Here is a 23500-nt window from a genome sequence, read left to right as displayed (position 1 = left end):
GCCTGGAGCCAAAACCATTGTGCTGTAGCTTCATCACTGTTATCAAAGTGGTCTCCTCAGGAAAACTCCTCAGAACCTTCAGCTGCCTGTAGCAGACATAACTGCTCAACTGATGTGACACGTCACGCGTGTGTCATTGTGACATTTTGAACCTTGATAGTGTATATTTTGCATGAAGGAGCAGGCCAGTACGTCCAGTACATTCCACTGACGTCATTTCCTGTGCGTGGAGCTAGAGAACACGTAACTGTGCACTGCAGGATGTTGCTGTCTTTGTGAAGACAACACAATGTCATTTTTGTGTGGATGGACTCCTGTTAATTATGATGGCTTACTTCCTGTTGCCAGGAGGTGGCACTGTGACGGACTGCTGCCTGCTGATGTCTTTGCTCTCGGTTGTCCTCAACTCTGTGTGTAGCTTGTTTGTGTAGGATCTGACCACGTACCCTTCATGATAGCAGGATGATGAGCTTGAGAGCCAGCTGAGAGGGAGGCCCATGGCGGGGTTTACCCACATTACTGGCTGAATAGGTTCCACCACACTTACAAAAGTCCTAATGTTCATCTGTCTCTTTTGCAGTGGGGACTGAACATGGTCAGGAAGCCATCGAACATGCTGCAGTTTTTTTGTTTGAGACCTTCCACAACAAGGACCATGTGGGCACAGAAGAGACCCGGGCCATTCGGCAGATGTTTGGCCCGTTTCCTTCATCTGCAGCTGAAGCTGCCTGTACTTGTGTGGCACGGCTGGTAGCTTCACTGGGGGAATCCCGAGTGGAGGACTTTATCCAGGCCCAGAGCTCCCGTCAAAACCCCCAACGAGGGTCCACTTTTGGGCGTAACATCGCTTTCTCGTATGAGTGCTACCCACTGGATCCACTGGAAGACCTGCCCTGCTCCAGGACCCATGAGGAGAATGTGAGCCTGGATTTCCTCAACTTTCTCAACAACCAACAGAGTGGAAGGAAAGTTGCTGGCGAGGAGGAGCTGTCCACATCAGGAAGATCTCTCAGCTCTGTGGATGGAACCATTCTAAGAACAGAGGTGGAGAAGTACCTGAATGGTGGGAACATGATCTCATCCAGCCCAGAGGAGCTGTGCACCTCCCTGTTTGAGATGCTGGCTTCCTACAAGAGCAATGATGAGCTGCAGAATGAGGTTTGTGTGACTGGGAAGCTAAGTCCTATCTGTAGCGTATGTCACGTCTCTAAAATGGACCAGTACCAGAGTTTGAATACCCCTACAGACTTTGCTGTGGTATTCGACAACAGAAAAACACACTGACCCAACTTAACTTCCTTGATGTAAACCTTGTACCAAATGACTCCCGAGAACGTTGTCATTGTGTTTGAAACAGAATTTATTTAAACCTTAGTGTGAATCGTCAGAGGTTTGTCCTGTTGAATGAAACCTCGACGAGTGCCGGCTCACGCTTGTAAAGGTTATTGCAGTGGGAGAGCATCAACGCGGTTTAGATGAGCCACCGCTTTGTCAGCTTATCAGACATCATTACAGAGCTTTTAGTAAACTGTTCATACGAGGTTCATGCTAACTTTATTTATGCCTGCAAATGGATTTGTTTTGCCGTGGGATGACATCCATACATACCTACAGTTACATACCAAACATGAAAACATAGAACAAGACATGAATCAGAGTGCAGAAACTCCCCAAGGCTCCCCCAACAACAGAGCCATTCAACAACCTCTGCCTGGAACCTCGTTAAATAGCAAATTTAAAAACCTGAAGGAGTAGATAGATGAATAAATAATGCCTGTACTATATATATAAAAAATAATTTGCAAATTATTGCTTGAGGTTGTTCATTTCGATAGCGGCAGCAGGAACAAAGTTGTTTCTGTAACATTAAGTTTTACATTTGGGGACTAAAAACCTCCGTCCAGAGGGAAGGAGCTATAAAGCTGTGACTTCGCCAGGCAGGCGTGAAGACCATGCAACTGTTTGATTCAAGGCGTTTCTCCCCTTCAAGGACGTGTGACTCAAACATGATACCGCATTTCAGTCATTGAAAGACTCATTTTGCAGCGTTTTTATCTCAAGCTTCGCAGTTTAGCCATCATTTTGATGGTAAACTGACTGATGGATGAGAACATTCATTCTTGGTCCTCTGTTGCTGAGGATGCACGCATCTTCTGGGAATTTGTGGTACTGTTTTCAGGAATTACTGTCGAAGTTAGCTGTCGTCCTCTGAACTGACGCAGAGCAGGTTTATGGAGGAAGAGAAAAGGAAGGGAGGTCACAGAGACCCTTACCCTCTGCTACGCTCTCAGTGTCACTCCTCTGAACTGTAACACATACACAACTGACGTAGGTCCAGATGTTGGCTGCTGGGACGAGATCAGCTCTGAGCCACCAGTGCAGTGCTCTACCCGCCGCACACCCACCAGCCTTTGTGTTTATGCAGCAGGTATGTAAGCAGCAAGCTCACTGTAGCGGTGAGTCACTGGGGTCTGAAGGGTGTCGAGCACAGAGTCCACACTCACTGTCAACAAACAGAAGTCAGCTCTGACTAAACGATGGCAGGGAAGCTTTACTGGTTTTATTTTGAAGGTAAATTCACGACGGGGGTGTCCGGCTCTCTCAGTGTGTAATATTGGTTTTCTCTGTGTTGCCCCCCTCCCCCTGCTCTGCAAACTGCTTCCTCAAGGATGTTGCTGTTGTGCTTTAATCAAGGTATGATGAAGCTTAGAGAAAGAAGCGGGTGACTGGAGGACCGTACCACCACCGAGGCGCCTTGAGCAAGGCCTGAACCCCAACTGCTCCATTGGCAGCACATCAGAACAGCTTTTGCTAAAACAGCCGACCTCAGCTTCACTTATCGTCTTTTTTTCCAGCAGTGCCTGACAAATTAAGAAACAAAGTTTTGTACATGGCGGCTCCCGTGGCTGCTCTTCTTCTCTGCTTCTGTTGCAGCTCCTTCTGTTAGCTTGCTGCCACCATCTCTAAATAACTGATGAGGTGAGACCGGTTGTGGAGATTAAGAAAACATCCCAAATTAAACGACGACATCATAGACAACTAGCAAGGCTCCCGGCAGCTCATCCATGTTGTTTCATCTCATCTTCCTGTTGACAGCCTGCAGTGTGAAATTGTCTTGTTGGTGTGATGCGAATCACCTGATGCACGCCATAGGACAAGCTGCGCCGCTGCTGTGCTGTCAGCCGAACTGTGTGAATGTCGTCAGGGTGTCTGTAAGAGCGAGCAGCGCTCACAGGAAGCCTACCTGGAATTAGGAGAGGGACATAACAAACATCTTATTCTTCAAGCTCTCGTCTGTTTAACATCACTTTTGTATTCGCAAGCCATGTGAAACCTTTTCAGGTAAGCTTTCTTGTTCTTCAGTACATGTGAAGTTATTCGTAGTAATACTAACTGAGTAAATCAGCTACTACAGTTTGCGACTCTTCTTTGCAGCACTAATATTACCAATCTGATTATTTCGATTGCAAAAACGCACTTTTAGTGGACAGACTTGGACGACTGCCCTTTTTGCCAACTAGAAGTCTTTTAAGGTATCCAGCTCAATACTGGACCGACTCAAATAATTTTGGTCTCTGTCAGCGTCTGGACCCCAACGTCAAGAGTGTAGGGCCAAGGCAGAAAACACCAGGGTTGTCCTTTAAGTGGGTGCAACCCAGGTGGTGGCAGAGAGGTGCTGTGCGCTGCCGTTCTCCAAAAGAGTCTCCATCATTCTGCCTCCTCCTTCCATTCAGGAGTCATGACCGAGTGACGATAGAAATGGAGACAGTGGGTTCATGAGCTCCTTTTTCTTTTCACCATAAATCTCCTTCTTTTTCCTGGCACCTGTCGTATCTTTTTACTCGCATGGCCTTCTCCTCATCGTTTGTTCGTCAGAAAAGGGAAGAAGCTCTTCCTTTCACTATTTGGACTTTAATTTTGGTGTTGATTCTTTTGCACTTTTTACTTGCTTTGTCTTCATCCTGTAGTTGCCAAATGTTGATTTTTAAAAAAAAAAATAAATATTTTTCCCCCCTCAGATTTTATTCTGTCACTGGACCACCTTGGTCAGGGGGTTCTGGAAGAGGATAGTTTTCCACCCAGTAACTTCTGGTAGTTTTGCTTTTCAGATAAAAGCAGGAATGCTTTATTGTGGTCATATTTTGTCAGAGCTGGCTTTTAAGATATTATTCTGAAAAGATGCAACAGGAAGTCGAGCAATATGATACTATATTCTGTATATGGTATATGGCTCATTAATGTGGACCCCTGGAGACGATTTAGAACCTGAAGGTGGTGTTTGTGTGGCGCTGACTTGGACCTGTCCTGATGGTTGGTTTTATCGATTCTAAAAGCCTGACCTTCAGCAGGCCTTTCGGGTCTCATCCATGCTGGATCCATTCTTGTCTGGGTGTGAGGACAAGTCATCGCTGGCCTTTATCTCCAGTTCTTTATAGACAGTTCCAGCTTCTGCTTGGCTTTGACCTTCGCGAGAAGTAACAAGACCCTTTAGAAATACAACGCTTACAGGGGAGGAGAGGTCGAGAGACAGCAGGTCCACCAGCACGCGTCTGGCTGGGACGTTCTGATAGCCTGTTCACATTTTGGTGTCATGCACAAAGGTGGACCGGAGTGCCAGGGCACTGGTCAGCTGGTTAGTTGGACCATGTTGAGAGGTACAAAATCTTACCACTGTATTAGTCGTGTCCACCAGGCCCCAACAGAGCTCAGCTGGAGCAGGGCAGTAGTTTCAGTTCTGATGTGCTGGCTGTAACTACGGCAGCACGATGAAGTGGCTTACACATAAAACACAACAGCAAACGACAGTGAAACATCAAACTCTTCCGCTCTCAAGATGTCAGATGGGGAGACTTTCCCTCAGTTATTTTGAAAGCTCTTTTCTCCACCTCCCAGAGGCCAGTGCAGCGGCCACAGCCACATCTGGCCAGAGCTGACTGGTTGAAGGTTTTCAGTCTGAGTTTAAATCATGTGATCAAAACTGTGTTGTTCAGTTGAATTTGACATCAGTTCCTCATTGAAATCCCCTTGGAAACGGATGTCAGTTGCTAACTTTTCTTTGCATTCATAGGCAATTACACCCCAAGGTGTAAAAGCTAAGCTTTTAGTCGGCCTCATGTTTACTGTGTATGTGGATTGTCGATCGTACCGTACTTGACGATGTATTTGAAACTGACTTTGACTTGTAAATGGACGGACCGTTTGACTGCTGTTCATAGTTGGTGGCTACAGGTCGCTATTAGCCTCAAGCTAAATGTACGTGGCTGGCTCTTCCTGGCTTCTGGAGTTGCAAAGAAGTGATGCAGGAGGGAAAATGTCATTGTGAATGCAAGACGCCCATGTGTAGGTAGCCTGAGGTGTCCCTCCAAGCTAACAGAATGCTGCAGCTCATGCTTTCATCCGCCTTCTGTCCGGAGACACAAACAAACAGAAACTATCAATCAGGTCTTGACCAGGTGATGTCAGCCGCGTCCGTTGTGGTTCCACCTGTTGAAACCTCCAGTGGTTATTCCTCGTCTGAAACGTTTACTCTTGAGTGCTCCGTCATTTGTCCCCGTGCTTCATTCTCCACTTTCACTCAGTATCCTGCACAGCTTTTGTTCTGCCCATACAGCAGTGGTTCTGCTCTCCTCCACCTGCTTCACCACCAGAGCAGGATTTTATAACTTCAGACGGCTGCACTTCTGTTCCAGTGTTTCTCACGTAGTTGACATTTGGAAGCCAACACTCCCACTGACATCTTCAGATGTAAAATGCCCCGCTGTGTTGTTTGTGTGTGTGTGTGTGTGTGTGTGTGTGTGTGTGTGTGTGTGTGTGAGTGAGTGTAGGTGTGTGTGTGTGTGAGTGTAGGTGTGTGTGTGTGAGTGTAGGTGTGTGAGTGTAGGTGTGTGTGTGTGAGTGTAGGTGTGTGTGAGTGTGTGTGTGTGTGTGAGTGAGTGAGTGTAGGTGTGTGTGTGTGTGTGTGTGTGAGTGTAGGTGTGTGTGTGTGAGTGTAGGTGTGTGTGTGTGTGTGAGTGTGTGTGTGTGTGTGAGTGTGTGTGTGTGTGAGTGTAGGTGTGTGTGTGTGAGTGTAGGTGTGTGTGAGTGAGTGTAGGTGTGTGAGTGTAGGTGTGTGTGTGTGAGTGTAGGTGTGTGTGTGTGTGTGAGTGTGTGTGTGTGAGTGAGTGTAGGTGTGTGTGTGTGTGTGTGTGTGTGAGTGTAGGTGTGTGTGTGTGAGTGTAGGTGTGTGTGTGTGTGTAGGGGTGTGTGTGAGTGAAGGTGTGTGTGTGTGTGAGTGTTGGTGTGTGTGTGTGAGTGAAGGTGTGTGTGTGTGAGTGTTGGTGTGTGTGTGTGTGAGTGAAGGTGTGTGTGTGTGAGTGTAGGTGTGTGTATGTGAGTGTGTGTGAGTGTGTGTGTGAGTGTAGGTGTGTGTATGTGAGTGTAGGTGTGTGTGTGTGTGTAGGGGTGTGTGTGTGTGTGAGAGAGTCAGTGTGTGTGTGAGTGAGAGTGTGTGAGTGTGAGTGAGTGTGTGTGTATATGTGAGTGTGAGTGAGTGTGAGTGAGTGTGTGTGTATATGTGAGTGTGAGTGAGTGTGTATTTGTTTGTATATATATGTGTTTGTCTGTGTGTATGAGTGTGTGTAGGTGTGTGTGTGTGAGTGTGTAGGTGTGTGTGAGTGTAGGTGTGTGTGTGTGAGTGTGTAGGTGTGTGTGAGTGTAGGTGTGTGTGTGTGAGTGTGTAGGTGTGTGTGAGTGTAGGTGTGTGTGTGTAGGTGTGTAGGTGTAGGTGTGTGTGTGTGTGTGTGTGTGTGTGTGTGTGTGTAGGGGTGTGTGTGTGTGTGTGAGAGTCAGTGTGTGTGTGAGTGAGAGAGTGTGAGTGAGTGTGTGTATATGTGTTTGTCTGTGTGAGAGTGAGTGTGTGTGAAGGTGTGTGTGTGTGTGTGTGTGTGAGTGTGTGTGTGTGAGTGTAGGTGTGTGTGTGAGTGTAGGTGTGTAGGTGTGTGTGTGTAGGTGTGTGTGTATGTGTAGGTGTGTGTGTGTGTGTAGGGGTGTGTGTGTAGGGGTGTGTGTTTGTGTGTGTAGGGGTGTGTGTGTGTGTGAGAGAGTCAGTGTGAGTGAGAGTGTGTGTGTATATGTGTGTGTGTGTGTGTATGTGTGTGAGAGTGTGTGTGTGGACAGCCAGCCTCCACATGTCCTCCTCTGGGTGACTCCAAAGCCACAGTAGAGTGAAGTCAAGGCTGTGCTCTCAGTGCCATGAAAGCTCTCATATCTGCTGATGAGCTCTCCTCAGTTTCTGCGTGCCTGCAGCTGGAAGTTCTTTATGTGAGAATGAACACTGCTATTTGGAAGTACTTATGCTTTTGAATCATTGGTTGGAAGCACATATCACTATTTTAGTACAACAAGTATGCTGTCTTAAGAATGTATATTTTGTGTGTTCATCTCATTAATTTCCTGCGTGGCCACTCGACGAATTCAGAGTTCATCCCCCGCATGGGAGCTGCGTGAGGAAAGCGCCGTGTTTACAGCCACGACCGCCGTCCTCTGCTGGCTAACAGCTTGGGTGTAGTGTTTGTTTGACTCAATCCCCCCAATCACCTCCCCACACAGAAACTCTGTATGTGTTGATGTTAGTGTTTCCCCCTCCCGGAGGCGCTGGTGTTGGCTGAGAGGTAAACTCCCGAGTCAGCCGGCTCCGGCTCGCCCAGCGGCGCAGCAGGAGAAAGCCGTGACCACCAGGAGCATCCGTGCTTGACAACAGATGCTATTAAAGTCTTTGATTTGATTCTATGTGGGGTTTTGCACACATATAGATTTATTCATACCAAAATGTTAAAATAAACAGTAAAAAAAAGTCATTTATAGGTAAATGTTACCTGAGCAGCTACTGCTCCTATAAATGTCGCTCATGCATCAAAATATGAACAAGATCTTGGAAGCTGGGGCTTTGCAGGTGGTCACTGGCATCTCAAGTGACTGGGCGCTCAGTCATCACTTCGATGGTGTGACCATCAACGTGGTGACAAGACCGATCGAGTTTTACTCTGCGGAAGCACAATGTTGTAACTCACTCATCAATCCACTGTTTTATTTTGATAAGATGTAATTTTTTTAAAGCAAATTATAACAATTTTACAAGATATTATGAACAACGTTTTTGTCAGTTATTTACTGTAGATTTTAGGGCTGTAATCTCCCAGTCGACTGGTCGATTTATTAGTCGGTGCGTTCTGGCTCGACCAAAATTCTGATTGGTCGATTTTTTGCCGCGTGAATTTCATCAGGAGGAAAGTACCAAGTGCTAATGGGGGTGTTTTCAAAGCACCCCTGTTTCACAGATAACAATCTATCTTTGAACACCCCCTTGTTTTGCTATTTTGGACTCGCCCGACCCGCTAGAGACAGACAGACTGAAGAGGACTAGAAGGCCCACGTCTGGTGGTTTGGTGAATGTCTATTTAGTGTTGAGGGTTTCATTCCAAGTCAGTCCTCGTCCCCCACGTCAAAGACGTCTGCAGCGTGGCAGCATTTCATGAAAACAGATTATGGGAAAAAAGTCGAATGCAAAGTTTGCCAACAGCAGTTTTCATGTCACAGCTCCACTACAAACACGGCGTGTCACCTAGAAACGGTGAGCTCACGTGTCCACCTCAGGTTGCCCTGTCAGTTTTGAGTACATGAACACATCAGAATTGACAGTTCAATGTTTTAGTCTAATAATTGTTTTGTTTTAATTGTAAAAATTCTTACCGTGGACTTGCCTTTTGTGTTTGAGAGTAAAGTTTTAAGGTAAAGTCTATTTGTGTCTCAGCGGCGATGCTGAGCTCCTGTGTTCAGTCTGGCTCTGTCAGGACCAACGATGGCGTCGCTCAGTTCTTACAACCTGACACAAACAATTGTCTCAATGTTCCTCAGCAGGTTTGTGCTGGTAGTTGACACAGTAGAGTTTTCATGTATAAAATGAGTCGATTTTTAGTCCAAATTTGAGGGCTTCAGTCGACCAAGAAGTTCTTTGGCTGATTGCAGCCTAGTAATTTTCCTTCCTATCTCAGACAGTTTCCCAGATAAGGAGCTGGACATTTGATCCCTGCAACTTCTGCTTGGATTTATTACACAGTTCACACAGTAGAGATGAGCCTGCCTGCTGGCTGGTGCCCTGCAAGAACCCATTTGAAGGAGAAACTCTCGTGCTCAGTCCCGCTGGAGCCCACACCTAATCAGTCTGCTCCAAGGACAGAATTCATGAGAGCTCATAAAAAACCATGCCTTTGAGCAGGTGAAAACTCTACTCCACGCGCCTCCACACACCCACGTCCAACACTCAGTTCACTCAGTTCCAATACAGCAGAGACCAGCAGAGGTTGAGATGAGATCTAAGAGATTTCTGAGGGAAACAAAGATAACCCCAACAAAGATGGTGGCTGACCTGACATCAAAGTGTGTCTGTTGTTTTAGTTCCCTGTTGTGTTCGCTATTGCCTTCCCAAGGGAGGACAGCGTGAGAGCGCAGCCGTACCTCCATCCACAAACAACCCTGAAGGGAGAGGAGACTGGTTCACCCTCTGCCTTCAGGTCCAGTGTTTTCCAATGAAGAAGAAGCCCAAACTTGATTGCTTCCACGTCTTTGTCGCAGTGATGATAATGGATGTGTGTGTGGCGCGCCTCCACTGCGCTTCAGCTGCGGCTGCCGTGTGGAGGATTGCTGTTGTGATGTTGTCACTTGCTGAGTGCCAGGTGGGGATGTTTGGGAGGCCGAGCATCAGAGCACATTCTGCAACAGGCGGAGGAAAATTACCAGGCGCTCAACCTTGACACCACCAGCAGGTTTGGGTGGTGTCGGGAACCATAGGACGCATCTACTTGTGTTAAAGTGTGTGCACACTTGCTTGAGCCATTATATATTATATATTAAATATTATATATTATGTACCCGCCAGCGCTTGTGACTGCAGCTACTGATTCCCTTCCCTCCCCATCTCTGCCTGCAGCTGTTCGAGCTGCTCGGCCCAGAAGGGCTGGAGATGATCTCCACCCTCCTCCAGGGAAGGACGGCCATCGTGGACTCCCTCCTCTCCATCCCACCAGACAAGCCTCTTGACGCCACCGCAGCTTCTCTCCATGGTAAAACATCCAGATGTTCCTCTGCTTTGACATGAAGACCAAACCCCTTCAGTCACCCTGAGATTTTGGACATCTTCATGATGCCATTGTCTCCTTTTATTTTGCGTTACTCAGCAGGAAGTGAAATGATCCCAGGAAAATCCTCTTCATTTGATAAAACAGTTTAATTAATTCTATCAAACTTTGAGGAAGACTCCCTGTTTTTAGTGACAGAAATTTATCAAGGCAAAGACAAAATGCCACATTAAATTTTAGGCAAAAATTCTAAATTGGTTTCAGAAAATTGCACCATGTTAAACTAGGGAGGGAGATGTGGCTGTTTTCATGTTTTGTGTCCTGTGCCCTTGTTTTTGGCGTTATTGATTGTTGGGCGTGTTCAGGAGAAAAGACCTCGATGTTTGGTGACGCTGGCAGGATAAATAGCCGGGGTGGTTCATCAGCTGACACTAGAACTCCCTCATGGAGCTCCAGATCCAGTTTTGGTGCATTGCTGTCTGTCAGTCTGTCCAGCTGCGCCCACTGCCAGCTGTTTTCAGAGACGCAGCAGGTGAACGGACCTGATGGAGAGGAAAACCCGAGCTAGGAAAGAGTGAAACTAGGAGTTTGACTTGTGTGATTTATTAATTGAAAAATCCAGCTCAGCAACTGCAGGATGTATCACTGAGCAGCTGTTGGCAAATGGGTTCAAGGAGTTAAGAGGCGATGATGTGGTGCACTGTGTCCTCTAAGCAGCCACTGAGGGCGTTTGCTGGCAGCACCTGGTAGTTTACGTGTCCCGTCTCACCGTGGCTTTCATTGGTGTCCCTCAGCCTTGTTTTTATCGTATTTGATTTTCAAGAATCAACACATGTACCAGCACACAATTGCTAATTTCATATCTCAAACATAAAACTAGTACCCATGCACACTCTCACACACACACACACACACACACACACACACACACACACACACACACACACACGGATCTCTCACCAGCCCTTGTGAACCTCCTCACATTCCCAGGAAGTGTGTATTGCTGTTTCCTGTGAGCCGCATGCTCTAAACGTCGGGAGAGAAGCATCAGGTGTGTGTGTTCTGGGTTTCGTCAGTCCTTGTCATGAGCTTCTATTGTGGGAGTGGCAGTTCTCATGAGTGGTGATCGCGGTGCTTCAGTTTAAACAGCCTTTCCAGATTTTGCCAGTGTTCTTGATTTTAAGGTCTCTGTTCCATCCATCTTCTATTTTTGAAGTGAATCATTTTCCGCCTGTGCTTCCATGAGTCTTGTGTTCCCTTTTCCTTGTAGACGTCTCCTGAGTTTAGAGGTGACCCTTGTGTGAATGGAGAGGTCCTATGATAGTTGCACACAATGTTATCCAACTCTTTAATTCAAAAATATCTGAAAAAAATTAATTATGAGTCAACTTAAATTCTCTTCCCTGATGTTCATACGGTTTCATGTGAGAGTGAGGAACAGTGTCTGCAGCCGTGGTTATTCCTTTGTCCCTCCGTGATTTCCATTGCAGTTCATTTTTCTGAATTTTAATGCAAGGGTTATTCCGCAAGTGCCCGTTCTTTGGGCTACTAATTTCTATACCCAGAATCTGTTTGAATTTTTCCCACTTTCTAAGTTTGTATTTCTGACAAAACTGATGTTTTTAATTTTCCTCTTTTTAAGTCAGGCTTAATCAGACTGGTTGAAGATCTCCTGTGTTTACCCACGACTTCTGCTGATCTCTTCTTGATTCTGTCGGTGTCGAAGGATTGAGCAGAGTTCCCACTCCGTTTGTGTCTTATCGTGCAGGGTTGGACATTCCAGAATTTTACTTGTTTCATTTTCCAGGACGACATCTGTTACCTCTGTTCACAAGGTCCTGAGACACAGCAGGAAACCATGGTCAGGCTTCACCTTTTGTTTTTGTGTCAGAGCAGGTTAACCCTCTTCCCTTGGTAGAGACGCAGCCATGGCTTCAGTGCAAGGCTGCTGCTTCAAAACATCAGCGGCGGCTCTTGAAGGCGGGAGCCGGGATGCTGCTCCTCCGGCATCGGCTGGAGCAGAAGTGGCGAGTGTGTTGTTTTTGAACGAGGGGCGGTGAATCCCATTGAAGACGTTTGTCAGTGGGAAACATTTTCAGCAGCCGAGATGTTTTCATCCAGGCACCCGCCAAGTGTTTAGTGAGAGACTTCATCTTTTCCAAAGAGTGTCTATGGGCGACTTCTCGGAACGTTCCGTCAAACAAATCCTGTGGTTTAGATTCTAGTGCTAGTAGCCTGGTCCAGTCGGCTGCTGCTCCTGCAGTGCCATCAGTGGTTTCTTTAGAACCAAGTTCGTGTGCCATGTAAGCAGGAGTTATAAAGATGGCCTGTTGTCTTCCCTTTTTCCTGACGAGCCGTATGAAGATGTGACCCCGGTGAAAGCAGAGCTATCAGGTGCTGTACACTTGCAGGCCTCTGAGATTGCTTGACGTTGTGATCTGTGCTCATCTTTCAGAAATCAAGCCTGGGGGTTTCTGCTCCCTCTGCTCAGCCTCTGTAAATAAACACTGCCGTCACCAGAGTGATGGACATGTACGGGGAGTCGTGTGATGCACTGAAAACCACGCACACGAGAGCGATCCGATCTCAAACTGCCCAGTGGTTCATGATGAGGGGGCTCTTTGTAATCCTGGGGAGATCCACAACGTGTGCAGCTCATGTCATAAAAATGCTGAAATGTCCTCCAGTATTTTGCAGGCTGTCAGTCGGTCCTTACAAACATCCAATCGTGGCAATTTTGGAATTAAAATATCTCAAACATGATTTTGACAGAAGCCAACATCGAACCTGCATCCACTAAGGCCAGCCATGGTGTGAGCCGGTGCGTGTGGGCGAATGTGGCTTCGCCTCGTCAGAAAGCAGCAGCCTCTGGAAGTAATGAGGTGAATTTTTTCTGTTAAAATTTGTAGTCTGTCACTCCTGCTGTCTCAGTCAAAACACGGACAAAAGCCACAGCGGGATGAGGTGGAGTGGGTTCATGGGAGCTGTCGTCTTCGGCCTCCTCTGATCCGTCTTCACCAGAATGAAAGGCCAGCGGAGTTCAGTGGAGGGGCTCCTCCTCTGTCGAGCAACGGCTCTTCCTCCGTGTTGTGATCACTCAGAAGTCACGGTCACTCTGGCAGTGATTTAAGGTTAACAACTCAGTAAAACTCGGCCGTAATTGTTTTTTGACATTTTGATTCAGTCCTGACACGTGCACCTTTTAATCAGATTCACCAAATCAAAACCAATTTTCTACTACATGGCATCAGCCCGCCGTGAGTACCGCTTGTCTGTTTCACTGCTCCTCGGCGCTCTCTTACCCTGGCGATGCTGCCGGCTGGGCGCTGCCTGGATGTCTGTTTTTATTACAGCGGCGCCAGCACAGCTTTGGGGGTTGTTTGATAAAGTCGTCCAACCTGTTCACATTATGTCACAGAACTGCGGTTTCATTTGAGCTCCTTTGCATTTTTCCACACCCAAGAGAATTTGACACCGTGAACACTGGAACAGTAGCAGTGTTGGCTGACTCACAGCAGAGCGAGAGCTGACTCCGGTAGGGAGGAGCAGGACTGCAGAGACCTGCTAGGTTGCCTCTGATGTTCTCTGACTGGTCCTTCACATGGAAACACCTCGTATTTAAATTCTTCTATGGGGATTTTTGTCAACAGCATCAGCGTCGGTTGAGTGGCTGTGAGACGCAGCAGAGCTGTCACCATGGCAGCCGCCAGATGTGGACGAGCAGAGCTTTGGAGAGCTTTTCTGTTGCTCCTAACTCTCCTCTCAGAACCATCATTAAACTAGTGACTGCAGCCTGAACCCCTCACCCCGTCGTCTTTGATGCTTGATGAGTTTGTGAGACTACAGAGATATCAGGGACGATAAAGACGAGGAAGAGATTGCAAATTATGTGTAATACATTACCAGCCAAAGGAAAACCTCTAGTTCAGTGGTGTAAAATGGTCTTCATGAGACGAAGTATTCTGTCAGTGTGTGCAGCGTTTGGCCTTCAGCCCGTATCTGACTGCTAACCCTGTTTATCACTGGAGAAGCAGCCTGAGGAACATAGAAAAGGCCATTAATAGGCTTTTAAGTAGCTCAAAGTGCATACAATAAAAGGCATTGTAGTTGAGTGTGTAAGGCTGGTAACTCAGGAGCACATTGGGTTTACCTGGAAGGACTCAGTCCAGAGACAGGCTAGCAGCCAGAGACAGGCTAGCAGCCAGAGCTCAGTCTCTCACTTCAACTCCATATTTCATTATTTTTGTCACAAACATTCTTCATTCTACAAGAGAGGAAGCTCATCATACAAAGGCCTCCCTTGTGGGCTGGCTCTTAATTTTCACCTCTCATGAATTAGAGACATGATCGACGTACTGGAGACCAACACGCACGCGGCTCTGCCAGGTGCTTTGAACTTTAGATGGAGGAGACGTCCAGGGCGTCTGCTGTAGTTGACAGGCTCTCCTGGTAGCTTCAAGCTGAGCTCATTGATTCTCCAGCCGTCGTCCCTGTCATGTACCTGCTATCCACGCCTGCTTGTTTGTTTGTTCCCACTTCAAACGCCTTCCTCCATCATGAGCCAGAGTTGTGTCTCTTTGTCCTGAAGAGACGGCCTCATCTCGGTGTTTTCTTGTCCTTAAAGAGTGGAGCTGCAAGTAGTTGAAGACATTGGTGTGAAGATAGGGATGGATAATTTATTATTGCCTGAGCTATCTTCTGATCCACATGCAAGATAGGCATCAAAGAGGGGTTGAAGATTAGAGCAGAGCTCCTGTTTTGTCAGAATAATCCCTGCAACTGTTTAAAGGCATGCTGACTCATCCTTTAGTGTTCGAGAGCAATTTAAAATTCATGGCTCCTAAATATAAATGTTAATGCTGGGTGTGAAACAGAACATGGGCTCATGAATGGAGAGCAAGTCATCATCGTCATTTAGTAGATTAAATCACTGATGTAAACCAGGGCTTTAGCTTCGCCGGCTCTGAGACGGGGACTTGATTTGCCCAGCTGGGGGTGGGAAGTCCATTTAAAAGCAACAAAGGAGCTCAGTTGGGACCTCCTAATCAAATGAAATGATGATCATGATTCTTGTCCTACTCAGTCACTCAGCTGGACTGCTGGATCTTCAAACAGTCTTCCATACTGCACACTCCAGCATTATTTTGCAGCTCACTTTTCTTGGGCTGCTGGCCGCTGCATGGCTCTGCTGACCACTGGCGGTGCGGATGCAGCGGGTTCAGGACTCCAGCCGATGTGTTCAACTGGATTCCTCGGGTCTTCGCCAGGATATATTCTTGTGAAGAACTTTTGATTAGCAGTAAACATTTCTCTCCAGACAGCTTTTGAGATTAGCGTTGCCTTGACAACTAAAGTCAGGATGAGTTAAAAAGGCTGATTCCATTTTCCTCTATTTGCATGGCGTCTGCACGAGTGGGATGTCGTTGTAATGTCTGTCTCCTCTTGATTAGCTTTGACCTGCAGTTTGGCACCTGCATGGCTACCAGCCAGCAGGTGCCATGGTGCTTGCCTCCACGCACACGTGAGTGTGCGTCTGGGTTGCTCTCTGTTGTGTGTTGCTGTTTGTTTCTGTGTGTTGTTTGTTGCTCTCGGTTGTGTGTTGCTGTATTTGTGTGTGTAGCTGTGTTTGTATGTTTCTGTGTGTTGCTGTGTTTGTGTGTTTCTGTGTGTTGCTTTGTTTGTGTGTTGCTGTGTTTGTGTGTTTCTGTGTGTTGCTTTGTTTGTGTGTTGCTGTGTTTGTGTGTTGCTGTGTTTGTGTGTTGCTGTGTTTGTGTGTTTCTGTGTGTTGCTTTGTTTGTGTGTTGCTGTGTTTGTGTGTTTCTGTGTGTTGCTTTGTTTGTGTGTTGCTGTGTTTGTGTGTTTCTGTGTGTTGCTTTGTTTGTGTGTTGCTGTGTTTGTGTGTGTAGCTGTGTTTGTATGTTTCTGTGTGTTGCTGTGTTTGTGTGTTGCTGTGTGTTGCTTTGTTTGTGTGTTGCTGTGTTTGTGTGTTGCTGTGTTTGTATGTTTCTGTGTGTTGCTGTGTTTGTGTGTTGCTGTGTTTGTGTGTTTCTGTGTGTTGCTTTGTTTGTGTGTGTAGCTGTGTTTGTATGTTTCTGTGTGTTGCTGTGTTTGTGTGTTTCTGTGTGTTGCTTTGTTTGTGTGTTGATGTGTTTGTGTGTTGCTGTTTGTGTGTTTGTCGCTCTCTGTTGTGTGTTGTTTCTGTGTGTTACTGTGTTTGTGTGTTGCTGTGTGTTGCTGTGTTTGTGTGTTGCTGTTTGTGTGTTGTTTGTCGCTCTCTGTTGTGTGCTGTTTCTGTGTGTTGCTGTGTTTGTGTGTTTCTGTGTGTTGCTTTGTTTGTGTGTTGATGTTTGTGTGTTTGTCGCTCTCTGTTGTGTGTTGTTTCTGTGTGTTACTGTGTTTGTGTGTTGCTGTGTGTTGCTGTTTGTGTGTTGCTGTGTGTTGCTGTTTGTGTGTTGCTGTGTTTGTGTGTTGCTGTTTGTGTGTTGTTTGTCGCTCTCTGTTGTGTGTTGTTGTTTCTGTGTGTTTCTGTGTGTTGCTGTGTTTGTGTTGCTGTTTGTGTGTTGTTTGTCGCTCTCTGTTGTGTGTTGTTGTTTCTGTGTGTTTCTGTGTGTTGCTGTGTTTGTGTTGCTGTTTGTGTGTTGTTTGTCGCTCTCTGTTGTGTGTTGTTGTTTCTGTGTTGCTGTGTGTTGCTGTTTGTGTGTTGCTGTGTGTTGCTGTTTGTGTGTTGTTTGTCGCTCTCTGTTGTGTGTTGTTGTTTGTGTTGCTGTGTGTTGCTGTGTTTGTGTGTTTCTGTGTGTTGCTTTGTTTGTGTGTGTAGCTGTGTTTGTATGTTTCTGTGTGTTGCTGTGTTTGTGTGTTTCTGTGTGTTGCTTTGTTTGTGTGTTGATGTGTTTGTGTGTTGCTGTTTGTGTGTTTGTCGCTCTCTGTTGTGTGTTGTTTCTGTGTGTTACTGTGTTTGTGTGTTGCTGTGTGTTGCTGTTTGTGTGTTGTTTGTCGCTCTCTGTTGTGTGTTGTTTCTGTGTGTTGCTGTGTTTGTGTGTTTCTGTGTGTTGCTGTGTTTGTGTGTTTCTGTGTGTTGCTTTGTTTGTGTGTTGATGTTTGTGTGTTTGTCGCTCTCTGTTGTGTGTTGTTTCTGTGTGTTGCTGTGTTTGTGTGTTTCTGTGTGTAGCTGTGTTTGTGTGTTTCTGTGTGTTGCTGTGTTTGTGTGTTGCTGTGTTTGTGTGTTTCTGTGTGTTGCTTTGTTTGTGTGTTGCTGTGTTTGTGTGTTGCTGTGTTTGTATGTTTCTGTGTGTTGCTGTGTTTGTGTGTTTCTGTGTGTTGCTTTGTTTGTGTTTTGATGTGTTTGTGTGTTGCTGTTTGTGTGTTTGTCACTCTCTGTTGTGTGTTGTTTCTGTGTGTTACTGTGTTTGTGTGTTGCTGTGTGTTGCTGTTTGTGTGTTGCTGTGTGTTGCTGTGTTTGTGTGTTTCTGTGTGTTGCTTTGTTTGTGTGTTGATGTTTGTGTGTTTGTCGCTCTCTGTTGTGTGTTGTTTCTGTGTGTTACTGTGTTTGTGTGTTGCTGTGTGTTGCTGTTTGTGTGTTGCTGTGTGTTGCTGTTTGTGTGTTGCTGTGTTTGTGTGTTGCTGTTTGTGTGTTGTTTGTCGCTCTCTGTTGTGTGTTGTTGTTTCTGTGTGTTTCTGTGTGTTGCTGTGTTTGTGTTGCTGTTTGTGTGTTGTTTGTCGCTCTCTGTTGTGTGTTGTTGTTTCTGTGTGTTTCTGTGTGTTGCTGTGTTTGTGTTGCTGTTTGTGTGTTGTTTGTCGCTCTCTGTTGTGTGTTGTTGTTTCTGTGTTGCTGTGTGTTGCTGTTTGTGTGTTGCTGTGTGTTGCTGTTTGTGTGTTGTTTGTCGCTCTCTGTTGTGTGTTGTTGTTTGTGTTGCTGTGTGTTGCTGTGTTTGTGTGTTTCTGTGTGTTGCTTTGTTTGTGTGTGTAGCTGTGTTTGTATGTTTCTGTGTGTTGCTGTGTTTGTGTGTTTCTGTGTGTTGCTTTGTTTGTGTGTTGATGTGTTTGTGTGTTGCTGTTTGTGTGTTTGTCGCTCTCTGTTGTGTGTTGTTTCTGTGTGTTACTGTGTTTGTGTGTTGCTGTGTGTTGCTGTTTGTGTGTTGTTTGTCGCTCTCTGTTGTGTGTTGTTTCTGTGTGTTGCTGTGTTTGTGTGTTTCTGTGTGTTGCTGTGTTTGTGTGTTTCTGTGTGTTGCTTTGTTTGTGTGTTGATGTTTGTGTGTTTGTCGCTCTCTGTTGTGTGTTGTTTCTGTGTGTTGCTGTGTTTGTGTGTTTCTGTGTGTAGCTGTGTTTGTGTGTTTCTGTGTGTTGCTGTGTTTGTGTGTTGCTGTGTTTGTGTGTTTCTGTGTGTTGCTTTGTTTGTGTGTTGCTGTGTTTGTGTGTTGCTGTGTTTGTATGTTTCTGTGTGTTGCTGTGTTTGTGTGTTTCTGTGTGTTGCTTTGTTTGTGTTTTGATGTGTTTGTGTGTTGCTGTTTGTGTGTTTGTCACTCTCTGTTGTGTGTTGTTTCTGTGTGTTACTGTGTTTGTGTGTTGCTGTGTGTTGCTGTTTGTGTGTTGCTGTGTGTTGCTGTTTGTGTGTTGCTGTTTGTGTGTTGTTTGTCGCTCTCTGTTGTGTGTTGTTTCTGTGTGTTTCTGTGTGTTGCTGTGTTTGTGTTGCTGTTTGTGTGTTGTTTGTCGCTCTCTGTTGTGTGTTGTTGTTTGTGTGTTGCTGTGTGTTGCTGTTTGTGTGTTGCTGTGTGTTGCTGTTTGTGTGTTGTTTGTCGCTCTCTGTTGTGTGTTGCTGTGTGTAGCTCCATGTCAGAATGTGTAAATAACGCATTTGTGATTTCTACACAACAACGGTGTGTTGCAGTTGTTCACCTTCAGTAGCTCCTGAGTGTTGCTGCAGTCCTGGTGTGAGCGGAGCTCGGCTTCAGTTTGAACTGTATTTTCTTCTCCTCTGAGTCCGTGAGGAGGGACCGGAGCCCAGTGGGACATTGACAGCTCCAACCTGGTAGAAATGGCCTCCCATTGAGTGTTGGGTTTGTGAGTGCAAATGCATTGGATCGGGTCATTAAGCATATTCCTGTCTCCCTCAAGTGTTGTACAGTACGTGTCAAGGAATATGTGAAGAGCTCCACACACAAACCTGGTGTCCAGGCTCCAGGTACCCCAGTAAACAGTTCTGTCTTGAATGCAACAGGAAGATGTTTATCTGACAAGTATTCTAGACAATTTCCTCAGGCCATCTTCAGGAAGGAGGCTTTTCTCTGCTGCTCAAGCAAAAACTCAGCTCACCGCTGTGAGTGTGACAGGTAATAAACACAAGAAGAAGTCTGTGGATGCTCGGAGGAATATCGCATCATTCTTCTTGGGCTGCAAGCCTGACAGCAGCTTAGCATTAGCAGGCTAACTGGTACTTAAGTAATTGTAGCATCCAAATGTGAGTTCAGCGTTCTTTAATCAATTGCTGAGGGACGGAAACCACGCCGGCACCTGTGGGGGTTTATAAGCCGGAGACTTCACTACCCAAAGAAGGCCTTCTCCCCTCGGACATAAAGCTGTGTGATGATCGGTTTTGTTAACCAACAGAAAATACATGGATGAACATAAAGTCATGAAATGTGTTTTATGTCAAAACAAAGTTAGATGAACATTACCACACAAAGTAATCTGACCTTTGCCCTCCATCTCCCTAAAAATACCATGAGCCAGCTTATAAATGATGGGTGCACGCAGTTGGAAGTGTGGTGAGAATCGTGCCCGACCTCAGACGGGGACTGCCAGTGTCAGAGAGTTGTCCCTCAATTAGTGCTGCCAGGATATTGCAGGATACTCATCGTGCTCTGGATAGATAATTGGAACAAAATGATCCTGCTTTTAGACAAATTATTCCCTTTTTCAACGTGTGTGTGTTTCTTTCTTTTTTTGGCAAATGAATTCCACACGCACTCCCGGTGGAGGGAGCTGGAGATTTGCCAACCTGCGACAGGCGTCGGTGCACCACCGACTGTGACGGAGTGTCGTCAGTTATTCACATACATTATCAACACAGTATCCGTAAAACATGTCTGAAATATGGTTATCAGTAGAAGCTGATACTTCATTTTGGTTTTCCTTCCGGATTGCTGAAGTGATCTACAGAAAAGGATGACGTCATCGATCATGTGGCCGTGGTGATGATGCGGTTATGCTTTGTCTTCGTCGTGGTTTCTCATGAAGGTTTCACTGCTTTACACAGAAAGACCTCCTGAATTCCTCTCGCAAACAAACGGAATCTTTCTCGGTGAAGCTCTCGGAGTGTTTGGGACCCGTCATTGCTTGTGGGAATGAGAATCCTGGAGATTTGGAGGCAATCACTGTTTGAGACACATAACAAGGCACAACAGGCCACAGCGAGAGGGAAACTAAGGAATAGCAAGTGGTTTAGACGGAAGAATTGGTGCATAGAGGGTGACAGGGTTAAAGGGGTTGGTGAGGCAATGGGAGGGAGGGTAAGAGTGACAGAAAGAGGGAAGCTGCTTGAATGAGAGGGAGGCTGTGCCGCAGGTAGAGCCGCTAGACGAGATAAAGAAGAAATCATTCAGTCAATCAGCCGGGCCGCACTACAATCATCAGATCTCATCTGTTTTCAAGAGCAATTCTGCCTTTTATTGAGCTGTTGTGCCTCAAACAGTCAGGCTGCACTGGGGAACATTAACCCCTTCAAAGCCACAGGCACCTGCCACAGACATCAGTGGCCTATCGAGATTGCTGCAATGAATGCATTGCTAATGACACCGGCTGATCTAGTGTTGTGTTCTATATCCATGAACAAGGAATGAAGACGGTAGCAAAGTGGTTCCGACTGCCTGTATCAGGGCTTGAAAGCAGCTGCTATGATATTATGCTGTGAGAGGCGTGCTAATGTGTGAGCGAGGGATGCAGAACCAAGTGAACTGTGTGCCCTTCTGCAACTGCAGCACACACAAACCCAGAGATGTGTTTTCTGCTCCGCCCTCACTGAGAAAGAGAAGAGTGCAGGCACTAGAGCAATGGTGGCCATAATGACAGCAGGACACACGAGCTGCTGCGAAGCCTTGTTCTGATGGCAGTCAGAGCTGGCAGTTCGGCCCCACACAAGTATGTGATGACTCAGAAGTTAAGGGGGCGTGCAGCCTCTCCAACCTGAGCCTCGGGTTCTTCTTCTGTGGGGGGTTACCTCGCTACATCGGCTGACATCAGAGCCGTCCGGTGAACTTCTCACTCCTCCCTGCTCTCTCTGTGTACGTCCGCCCTCCTGCGTCCATCTGGATTTTCCCAGCTCTGTTCTGAATGATCCAAGCCCCGATGGTTGGGGATCCCACTTTTCGACCACTTCAAATTAGGACACATATCGTTTCAGGTCGTTGTCAAATGTGAACTGACGGTTATTTCAGACATTTTGACATTGATGGGGTGAAAGATTGTTGAATTTTAGTAGAAGACACACATACAGGTAATCATGCAATCATAGAGGCAGAAATATTTTGGCTGAAGGGGCCATGTGACATCTCAAAACCTCCCTGACTGCGTCAGACTTTGATCTCTGACTTTGATCTCAGTCATGCTTGCTCTCACCTCAGTCTGTGATGAATGTCTGTCACTCTGTCTTCTGTTCCCATCACAAGCGATCAGACAGACAAGATCAAATCCTGAGTGGCATCAGACCCTTGACCGCCATCTCAGAGCCCAGACTTCAAACTCGACAGCGCGCTTCCTTGAGGCACCAGTGATGCACGTGCCAAGTTTGACGCTGATCCGATGAACGGTTGTACCTGTAGTTGGAAGCAGGTGTCATTTGATGAATTATTGTCATTCGACATTTGGTTAGCTTGAGAAATTGTTCTGGTTCATATCAGAGTCTTTGGCAGGTGAAGGTCTGATGTTGTTGCAGTTTCATGCTATAATTACAGGAATGTTTGTGATTCGTAAAAGAAAAGAGGGTTTTGAGGTTCAGAGGGTGAAAGGAAAAATTCACCCAGAAAGGCAAATTCGGCTCTTATCTCCTCACCCTCATGCTGATGGTGAAGGTCAGGGGAGGTCATTTTAGTCACTAAACGCTGCTGGAGTGTGGAGTGTAACTGTCCAACAGCTGAAGTGAATGGAGGCCAATTATCAAAGGCAAATATCCCAGACGTAGTAGAACCATATAATACTGCTCATCGGAAGTAGCCCAAGTACCCTGAAGCCTCCGCCTGCCAAGTTGCTGTTACTTGTTTCATTTTTTAATAATCGGTCTCCGCTCACTCCAGTTACTGCCACACTTTTTTCCCCGTGAGGCTCCAGCAGTGTTTGAAGCCTGACAGCATCATGTCCCCTGTCATAGCCCCTTAGATGAAACCTTTCTGTCTGTGTGCTTGTACTTCCTTCAGATGCCAGCCGAAAAGTCAGTGGTGAAACATCCAAGCCCACCTATGGGTGCCAGGTGACCATCCAGTCCGAACAGGAAAAACAGCTGATGAAGATATTCCGCCGAGAGGAAAAGAAAGACAGGAAAAGAGGGAAAGGAACTGATGACATGGAATCCTCAGATGCCCTGTTGAACTTTGACCCCAGAGAGATGAGAGCCCAGCGGTACATCGGCTCCCCTGTCCTCCCCTGTCCTCCCCTGTCCTCTTTCCCTCGTTTGTCTTTGTTCTCTGTCTGTTGACTCCACCTGCGCTGTGAAAACTGACGAGCTTCAGCATTTTTGATGATAACTTGGCTGGAGGTGTACAAAATGAAGAAGCTCAGTGAAGCTGCAGCTTGTCACATATATTCTTGTAAAGGGTTTTTGTGAAAGTTTACTTTCAGAGGATGATAAAAAAGTCAGTGATCTGTTTAATTAAAAACTTAGCATGGCTAAATCCAGCACAGTGTGAAGAAACAGATTAGTAAAGAGGTAAGCCACTTGAGGAGGGAACATTATGCCACACGTCTATGCTTCTTCATTTGAATCATCCATCAGCTGAACCATTTATTTTGAAAATGTGGATAGAGGTGAGGGTTTATGTAAAGAACAAGGCGATGCAGATGTAGCATTGTGCTAATGTCCCCTCCTGCTCCTTGGTACTTCCACCCAGGATGATGTCATCGCAGGTTTTCTCCCTCCTCATCACGAAGCACCAGCTTTTCCACTTCGAGAACATGATGAACCCCTCCTTACTGTGTCGTTGGTAGGGTTCAGGCTAAACGTGTTGTGTTTTCCGTGCAGGGAGCAGGCCCTGCTGACAGCTCGCCACGAGCCTGTTCTCAGCAGAGAAAGAGTGTACGAACGGATCCGGTATCCCAACGTCTACGACAGTTACGCAGAGGCCACAAAGACACCCGCCTTTGTTGGAGGAGCCAGGGTGAGCACTGAGGACGTAGTGATGAAG

General features: G+C 46.4%; 1 protein-coding gene across 6 annotated transcripts in view; it reads left to right on the top strand.

Moving 5' to 3' along the window:
* ascc3 (activating signal cointegrator 1 complex subunit 3) overlaps positions 1–23500 on the top strand; it is a 137093-nt gene that overhangs the window by 17754 nt on the left and 95839 nt on the right. For 4 of the 6 annotated variants that reach the window (XM_086219317.1, XM_086219314.1, XM_086219315.1 and 1 more), the window contains exons 4-8: positions 581–1158; positions 2333–2428; positions 9965–10097; positions 22517–22718; positions 23338–23473. In XM_086219317.1, coding sequence (XP_086075443.1) covers positions 581–1158; positions 2333–2428; positions 9965–10097; positions 22517–22718; positions 23338–23473 — 1145 coding nt within the window. Of the gene's footprint in view, positions 1–580; positions 1159–2332; positions 2429–9964; positions 10098–22516; positions 22719–23337; positions 23474–23500 lie in introns of those variants that run through there. The other 2 variants (XM_086219316.1, XM_086219318.1) reach the window with 2 other exon arrangements.

Source organism: Aulostomus chinensis, chromosome 11 (assembly GCF_037954235.1).
Source record: "Aulostomus chinensis isolate RoL2024-O1b breed Wild chromosome 11, RoL_Achi_v1.0, whole genome shotgun sequence".
NCBI lineage: Eukaryota > Metazoa > Chordata > Actinopteri > Syngnathiformes > Aulostomidae > Aulostomus > Aulostomus chinensis.
This window is presented reverse-complemented; position numbering and strand designations above follow the sequence as displayed.